Below are 8731 nucleotides of genomic sequence, written 5' to 3' on the forward strand. Positions count from 1 at the left end.
AGTAAAAGCAGCCATATTCTGCTCTGTAGAGCGCACAACACTGCAGAGCTGGGTAAAAGTGGGGGAGCAGCGAAGTTCTTTGCAAAGCTGTGGTGAGAAAGTACTGCACAGCCCCCAAACCTGAGCCTGCATCCGCACTACTGCCTTTTAAACAAAGTTAAAGAAAAAAAAGTTTGAAACTGCATGGATGGATTTGGGACAGGCAAGCAAGATGAGAAATATGTATTTTTTCACCACACCAAAAAAGTCTCCAGCTGGTTACATAAAATATCACCAATTACAAGAGCATTCCTACCTAGGAACCCCTTTCCAGAAAGGAAGTAGAAATCCAAAAAGGTACTCATGACACTTAATGCCTTCATTACCATCTAATTTTTTAGACCACATTATGAACTCCATCATTAAATGCAAGTACTGCAGACCAGTTTCAATTAAGATTATAATCACTTGTTGACATTCAGTCAAGCTTCTCAATTTGTTTTGGTTTTAAAAACACAATATAATACTTGTACAGTCTTCAGGCAGGAAAACCATATGGTTTCCCCCTCTAAGTGCAGTTTTAACAATGCAAGTTATTCATTGAATGAACCAACCTGCCTAAAAAAAATAAGACAAAATTGAAACCTTCAGCTTTTACGTTCATAACTGATGTTATCATAAGCGATTATAAAATTATATTACTCCAAAAGTCACGTTCATTTGCCTTAATTCAAAGTGCCAATGTGAAAACATTAGTCCACTTAATTAACCTCTTCCCATTTCTTATGTAAAAGTAATTATCTTAAATGAGCCATTAAACAATTCTGAATGCAATAAAAAGAGGAATGGCTGCAAAATATTAAATCCTATGAGAAGGAAGTACATTGGCTTATTTCACTGTAAAAGCAATCGCCTCTTCAATTGCAGAAGCAGTAACTTTTCTTTCAGCCTTTGACCTTCCAGTGTATGAGAACTGACACTTCCCACTCCCCCACAGAAGACAAGGATCAGTCACTACATAAAGTTTTATTATTTTAGAGTGCTGGACAACTTTTTCCATTAGCTATTTAGAGATGGTCTCTGTATTTGGGCCTCTCAGACAGAAGAGCAATCATTATGGATCAACTATGCCATTTGTAAGACACCAGAAGTTACCTGGCAAGCTGTGTAATGAAGAGGCAGTTCTCTTGCCAGAAGATTTTTCACAGCCAGGTGATTTTTATTTTTCTTTAATACTGTCACCTAGTTTGCCATATTTAACTAACATAAACATATACTTGGCAGGTTAATGACTCATAGTAACCACTAAGTAAAAATCAGCGGTAAAGTAAGTTTTCAACTCCTCTGCTGTCTTTCACCTCCTGACTCTCCCCTGTTTAAAGCTTATACTGAATACAGACTTTCTTCCTTTTTTCCCAATACCTCCTTTTGGAGGGAAAAGACAAGTCTTCCTGACTCTCAAAAACCAAAATCTGCATTTTGTTGTTTTATCAGAAGACAAAATACCTCTGCAGGACTTTGTGCCTCTCTCCGTGAAATGCATGCCTGGGCTCTTCACCTAGCCCTACATGGAATAGGAAAGTTTGGGAAAGAAGCTCAAACAAAACGTAACGAAATGAAAACTCCTGAAGTCCCATGGTGCAGCATTGCTACCATTGAATTGTGACCTGTCTGGATACTGATTTCCAAGTTCATTTCTCCAATAGAATTTTTTTTTAGAAGCCTTTATCTTTGGATGGGTAATCCACAGTTTTAAGAGAACCAAGTATCACTCATGTCACAACATAACTATTGGAAAACTTTCCAAATACTGAAAGCAGAAATAAGATTAGTAACTTCCCTCCCAGCCATACTGGGGGAGTAACAAGCAAATACACTGAGTGACCCTGTCAAATTACTTCAAAAGGAAGTAAAGACTAGTAGGACTGAAAACCAGGGATCCTGCTTAAGTAGCAAGCTACCAGGCTACACAAAGTTTTGTTACTTTTTCCTAAAGCCACATTTAAAAACAAAACATAACAAAAAAACCCTCACCACTCTAATCAGCATATTGTGTGACCAGGAAGACCAGATTAGAGATCTGAAAGTCAGCAGGGATGGAAGCAAAGTTAACTAAATGGAAGTGTACAACTACTACAAAAGAAATTGTTTACTTCAAAGGAGAACGGGAAAAAAGGCATCCTTGTATGTACTATAATTACAAGTCAACACTTAAGAGGTGCTCTGCATTCAGATTAACTTTCAGCTCTGTCATGAAAAACAAAGGGTACAAGACCAGGAGTCAAACTCTGGGTTTTACACCATCTCAGTTCTTGTAGTTGCATGCAGACTATGGTGTAACACAGAGCTGCCTAAATTTCTAACAACAACGCAAGCTTGAATTTAAGTGAGGTCCTGAATATTTGCAATTTCCTTTACAGAAAGCAAGTGATATGCTGAGCACCTGCATCTCAAGAAGAAATATTTAGCTACGCATGTTAATCACAAGAATTTGTACTTGCCTTAATGCCATTTCCCACAGAGTGGTGGAAATTTCCTTTGTTCTCACAGGGAAAATAAAAAGTTATTTTTAAATAATGTATTGTTTAACAGAAGCTGTGAAACAAACTGGCTTCAAGACTAATTCATCGAAAATAGCTCATCATAAAAATATAATGAGTTAATGCAGAAAGGTGTAAACCAGGAAAAAAGAGGATGCCTTCAGGAAGTGTGAACCTTGGAATTTGCTGATGCTCTGTGGTCTACAGCAGTGGAGTTTGTTTTGTCTCAAAGATCTACAGAGGGGTATAATATCACTTGGGGGGGGGGGGGAATCAACAAAAGGCACATGAAACTGTGAGAATAGTAATAAATCTTTTCATTTTGAAAAGAAAAAAGAACCAACAACATCACTTGCATTTTGAAAAGAGTTTCATCAGCACCAGCAAAACTAGCAAGTTTAGGTACTCAGCTCCTGTTCTGTAATGCATATGCAATGGTTGTAATTGCATCCCTCTTGTGTCTCTCACCCAGATGCAATTCCTCAATTGAAATTAAATCCTAGATAGCAGTAATGGTGGAACCCCAGTTCACATAAACGTAATACAACTATTATTAAGTGGTCTTCCTTTCATATTACTATAAACTGAATTTTATTCTTCAACTACAAAATATCCTATTACCCACAGACAAATTGCTGTGGAGCCCACCTACAGCTACAGGCTCAGCAGGAAGCACATTTAATAGCCACCAATTATATTTATGCAAGAAATTTTGCCTTCTCAGCAAAAGGAATAGAGAACCTTTTTTATTAGAGATGTGACAAACCCACATTTTCAATAGCTCTGTGACAAACATGTAATTGGTCTTGGTATTTGCTGACCACAGGATAAAATAAATCTTAATGAAAGAAAGCAGTCTGGGCAGCAAAACATGGTTTTGCCACTATGAAAGAACCACTGGGAAAGACCAGCAGGAGTGAGTCTAAAGTAATGCAAGGATTACTGGGAAAGAAGATGCAGTCAGCATGTTCTGGGGCTGTGTAAAAATGGCCCCAGAGTACACTTCACATCACAGTTAGACACCAATGATTCCAATTTTCTTCTCTTTTCCTTCCGAAATATTATTAAAAGAAAAATATTACTTATGTGAGAAAATGTGATCTTTAATATCAATACACTGTAAAAGTATTTTTTTAAAAAACATCTGAGCAACTGTCCAAGAGCTACAATATTTGAAAAATAAAGTGTACATCTATTTCAGATTTTATTCTTAAGGTTTAGCAAAAATATAGCATACCTATCCCAGTAGGTCTGCAGTCAGTGTGAAGGGTGTGTCCATCGGTTAAACAAGCTAAGAAGCCTTTTAAGTAGTAACTAGAAGACTTCTGTGATAGCATTGTAATTTGAACTCTTCAGAGCCTTTGCAAAATGCAACTGCTTTGTTTCAGAAGGTTTTATCTATACAGTAGATCATTCTCAAGGCAAGGCCCAAAGGTTAAAGCTGTTAATATAAAAGGAAAGAGACAAAACTCCTAATAAAGTCTAATTTTGAAGTTCTTGCTTCAGCTGAGTAGCACGATCCTGCATTACAGGAGTCATCTGGTGACTGTTTGTGAAGTAATAATAAGGTATAAGGGATTTTTAAAGCTTTGTTCACTACTCAGTACTTAAAATTGCAAGTTGTCTTTGTGGTACCAAGCATGTTTACCATACTTGTACTATTAATCTTGTTAACACAAGAAGACTGAAAGCCATAAGCTCTCCAATGAAAGTTCAAGCTAGTATGAAGGCAGGAAATAGTTAATTAACCCTAACCCTTAGGGCATCTACGAGGAGTATGTGGTGATCAGATGAAGCAAAACACTTCAAATATTAGTGGAGCAGTAAATTTTGACCACATGACATAAGTCATGAGACTTCTCTATTTTCCTGTGATCTCAAACAAGCCTAACCATTACTTTAGACCTCAATGCACAACCTCATACATATGTATATAAGTTTACCCAACTCATGTCCAAGAAATAACCAAGCAGTTGCTGACACTGTATTAAAGCAACATCTTTCAAACACACATTTTTCCACCTAGCTCCAAATGAAAAGTTAACAGCGCACAGTTACAAAACACCAGCATTAGTACCGAACTGGAGATCAAATGACAAGTTTTCACAGGAAAAGAGCCTCCGAGTGGGTTGATAATAGCATAAAAAAATCATAAGCCAGCTAAATCCGCTCATCAACTGCACCTGAGTATTTTTAGGGGTGGAAGGAGGAAGAATCTGTTTAGAATAGCACATCCATATATTCTGAGAGTGAGGTCTCGTCACCCACCTTGTCTCAATGAGGTAAGCAGTGTATGTTTCTTGCATGTTCATGGCATTCCTTCCAGTCCGCTTCTCAGCTTCTGAAACGGTGATTTCCATTTTTTTTGCCAAACACTCTTCCATCTTTTTAGAGGAGGAAAATAAAAGATGCATGTAACATTAGTCATGCAAGGCAAAGGCTACTAACCCTGCCTCCCCTTCTCCCACACCACATTCGTTCAAGTAAGACAGGTCTGTATAGGTTAACAACTTTGGCAGGGCTTCCTTTTATACCTGTGTTCCATATCACATTTGCAGATTAGAACAGAAAAAAAACTGCTTTTGGGGAAAAAAAAACCCTAAAGTCAACAAACAACTTCAGACACCAAAAGCCGTGCTGAGACAGGAAGATAGAGAAAGGTGAAACATTTTTCCTTAAGGTAAGAAAAACTAACCTTAAAGAAAAAAAACAAAACACAAACAAAAAGCAAAAAACAATCAATCCCAGTACTTTCAACCCAAAACACTTTCCAGCTGCCGGTAAATTCCTCCCCTGGACACCTGGGACACATGTAACCACATGTCCCCGTTCAAAGGAAACTGAATACATCCGGAGCGGGATGTTTTCCCTTTAATCTCTCGGAGGAGGATGGTTATCTTTTACACATTAGTCGGCTGAAGTCCATCAGGCTCACACGCCCACCCTGGACAGGCAGAGCTGAACCGAGCAAGGGACGGTTGGGGTTTTTTTATTTGTAGAAATTAAGGGGGAGACAAATTGCGACGATCATTATTCCTATTTATTATCATTAATTATCTGGCACTAGGGGTGAGGACAGACGGTGCACAAAGCCCTCCGAGGCCGGCCAGAACGGGGCTGGCGGGCGCACGCCCCCCCAGCTCCGCGGGCCGGGCAGCACAGCCCTGCCCCGAGCTGCCCCGAGCAGGGGCTCGGCCCCAGGCAGGCGGGGAGCAGCTCGGCCCACCTGTAGCCCCTTCCCGCCGCGGCGGGCAGCGCTCGGCTACCGCCCGGTCCCGGCCTCCCCGCGCCGGCCCATCCCGACGTCTCTCCCTGCCCGCCCCGGGCCGGAAGCGCGGCGGCCGGGCAGCAGGCTCAGGAAAGCCCGGTGCTCGGCCCCGGCGGAGCAGGCCGTGCCGAGGCCAGCGGCCCGCAGGAGGAACGCCGCGCCGCCGCCGCCGCCCGCCACCTCCGCACCCTCACCGTGGCTCCGGGCTGCTCCGGAGGCGGGAGGCCGCTGCAGCGCGCGGCACCGTCCTCCTCCGGGCGGCTATCGCTCGGCTCAGCCTCGGCGCTCTCCATGGGGATATGGGGCTCAACCGCCTCCCTCCGCGCAGGCGCTGAGGCCGGCTCCGGCGGGCAAACTCATCGCAGGTCCTAGAGCGAGCGGCCGGGGTGGGGGGTGTGTCCGTCCAGGGGCCGGCGCTGCCCGCAGCCGCCACCGGGGCGCCGGCTCAGGCGGCCGGCGGAGGGCTGAGGCGAGGCGGGCTGAGGCGGGGGGCGCCCCGCCGGCCCTCGGCCCTCGCTGCCGCCCGCCTCGACCGACGCTCCTCGGCTGACTCGGTGTGAGCCCGCATGGGCTGCGGGTGCCCTGCCCCGCTCCCTGCCAGCCGTGGCCCCTCACGTTCCCGGCGGCGGGAGTGCGGGCACCCCTCGCTGTCCCCCCGCCGCTCGCCCGAGGCCGGGCAGAGCCAGGCTCCTGCCCAGCAGCGGGACGGGCCTGCTGCGCTCCCCTGGGCGCTCGCCGTCACTCGTACAGCTGTCCGTGTTGGTTTCTAAAGATGTGTTTCTGTTGTTCCCCTCAGCTCTCAGCTCACTGCGGGGGGTCTGGTGCGCCCGTGCTGTGCCTCACCTTCCATCCGCAACACAGCAGCTTGTCACTTTGCTTTATGGAGTCTGTTTCAGCGGCCATTAACTTTCCCACAGGACGGTTGTTAACATCAGGCAGCTCGGGTTATTTCTGTAAAGCCCACCAGCCCCTTATTTCCCCGCTCTCGCTCCTTTACAAGCGAGGAAGGACTCTCCGGTGCTGTGTTGGCTTTCCCTCACCCCCGGCCCACCCTGCCTTCTCCATCAGCTGGCCGCGCTGGGGGCCCGGCACCCAGCCCTGCCTGTCGCCTCGGCCAGCCGGCGCCGGGCCTACCGCCCCGCCCCGCTTCGCAGGGATGCACCCGCACCCTTCAGACCCCCAGGCCCAGCTCTGGGACCCCTCTGTCGTTTATTTCATAAAAGCCCCACTGCGTTGCCTCTCCTCGTTGAGCAGGAAGAAGCCTGACCACCATCGCCGTGATTCCCGGTCCATCCTTTCACAGACGCATCCAGCAAGCCTGCCCCACGGCTTTTACCGAGCACCAGCTGATATATCACACTTTATAAATATAGATATATCTCCTCCCTCATGACTGCAGCCTTTGGGTTTATTCCCTCACAACCCCCAGGTGCCCACGCAGCCCTTGTGGAGCAGCAAACTGGGCAGAGCGGAGATTCTTCCCATTTATTCCTCATACCCCAAACATCGTTTTGGGCACTCAGGAGCAGCCCCATCGTTCTCTGGTTTACGTATCACATCACTCCCTCAAGATTTCCCATTTTTGCACCAGATTCATGTCCTTTGATTCAGGCACTACATTTTTTTATTATTCTCACATAGCTTTTTTTCTTTTCCTGCCCTTTTCAAACCCAGGTTAAAGGCCACCTCAGGGGATTAAAGAGTTAATATTACAGGTTTCTTTGCTTTGCTTTTTTTCTGCTTTGAGTGGGAAATAGGTTTTTTGGTGCTGACCAGAGATGAATTTGCATACATTTTTCATCCAAAAATTAATCTTTTTCTTTCAACGACAATTAAAATAAATCTCAAAATCCCCTTTGAAGACTCCATGAATTAATATTTGGTGTCTGGTTTCTATTCTGTTGTCTTCAATGTTTATTCAACTTTTTCCTCAGATTGTTTGAACTGATACCTCAATCCCTCCTTTCCCACCCCTCCACCACTGTAGCTGGATGGAGTTTCCCAAGCTTTTCCGCAAAGGGCTTTCCTAAAACAGAAGTTTTTTGCAAGTACATGAACTGTGATTTATCTTCTGAACAGGACTGATTTAAGATTTATTTTCTAAACGCAAAGTCCAGTTTAGATGTAAAAGCATGATTGCACATTGTATGACAAAGTCTGTTTTCCATTAGGGTATGGTTTTCTTATATTTACTCAAGATGTACATTAAGATACATACCTTGTATCAATTACACTTGCATTTGCAGGATGTGCATACTGAAATTTTTCTGATCCCTATCAGTGATATAATGGAAATATTTATGTGAAGCTGATGCAGGATATCATACTTTGTATTAAATATTTTTATTATGGAAACAATATTATCAATAAAGTACAGTCGTATTTTGCAGGTCTAATATTCAGTAATTTCAAAAACTACTTTCAGCTTTGAATTTTCTTCATACTACTAAGTGAAGTGGAGAAGAATTAAAATACTGGATATGTAGGAGGGCAATAGTGATAGAAGTGCCCAAATGAAGATGACCAAGAGCCTGGGTAGCCCTCATGTACATATAGCCTGGGGAGCTTTAGAGGAGAGCTACAAACTAGTGTGCAGTGAAGAGGTCTTCAACAAGCACCAAAGTCTTCAACAAAGTTCTCTCCCTGAGCCACCTTGCCCCACCTCAGCCTGCAAAGTAGGCTAACAGTATTTTCTCACAGAGAAGTGGTCCCAACACAGAACTGCTTCCAGGAGTACTTCCAAGGTTTGTGCTACTTTGGTCAAAATAAGCTTTAGTGTTTCCCCCCTAGCTAGGCATAACCGCTAGTGCAGTCAGGCTCTTCTGGGACACCCTCTTGTCAGGATGTGAGTCTGGTTTCCTGCAGGTTACTCTAACCAGGACTCTCCTGCTCTTCAGCATCTTCACCAGGCAACATGTCCCTTGTTCTTCAACCATAAGAAGAC

At 44.3% G+C, this 8731-nt stretch overlaps 1 protein-coding gene across 1 annotated transcript in view; it reads right to left on the minus strand.

Moving 5' to 3' along the window:
* Positions 1–6162, minus strand: part of SNX4 (sorting nexin 4) — a 35240-nt gene extending 29078 nt beyond the window's left edge. The window contains 3 exon segments of the mRNA XM_055812436.1: positions 4788–4903; positions 5982–6098; positions 6100–6162. Coding sequence (XP_055668411.1) covers positions 4788–4903; positions 5982–6098; positions 6100–6147 — 281 coding nt within the window. The 5' untranslated portion in view covers positions 6148–6162.
* Positions 6163–8731: the final 2569 nt, after the last annotated feature.

The sequence above is a fragment of the Falco peregrinus genome, chromosome 8, assembly GCF_023634155.1.
Source record: "Falco peregrinus isolate bFalPer1 chromosome 8, bFalPer1.pri, whole genome shotgun sequence".
Taxonomy (NCBI): domain Eukaryota; kingdom Metazoa; phylum Chordata; class Aves; order Falconiformes; family Falconidae; genus Falco; species Falco peregrinus.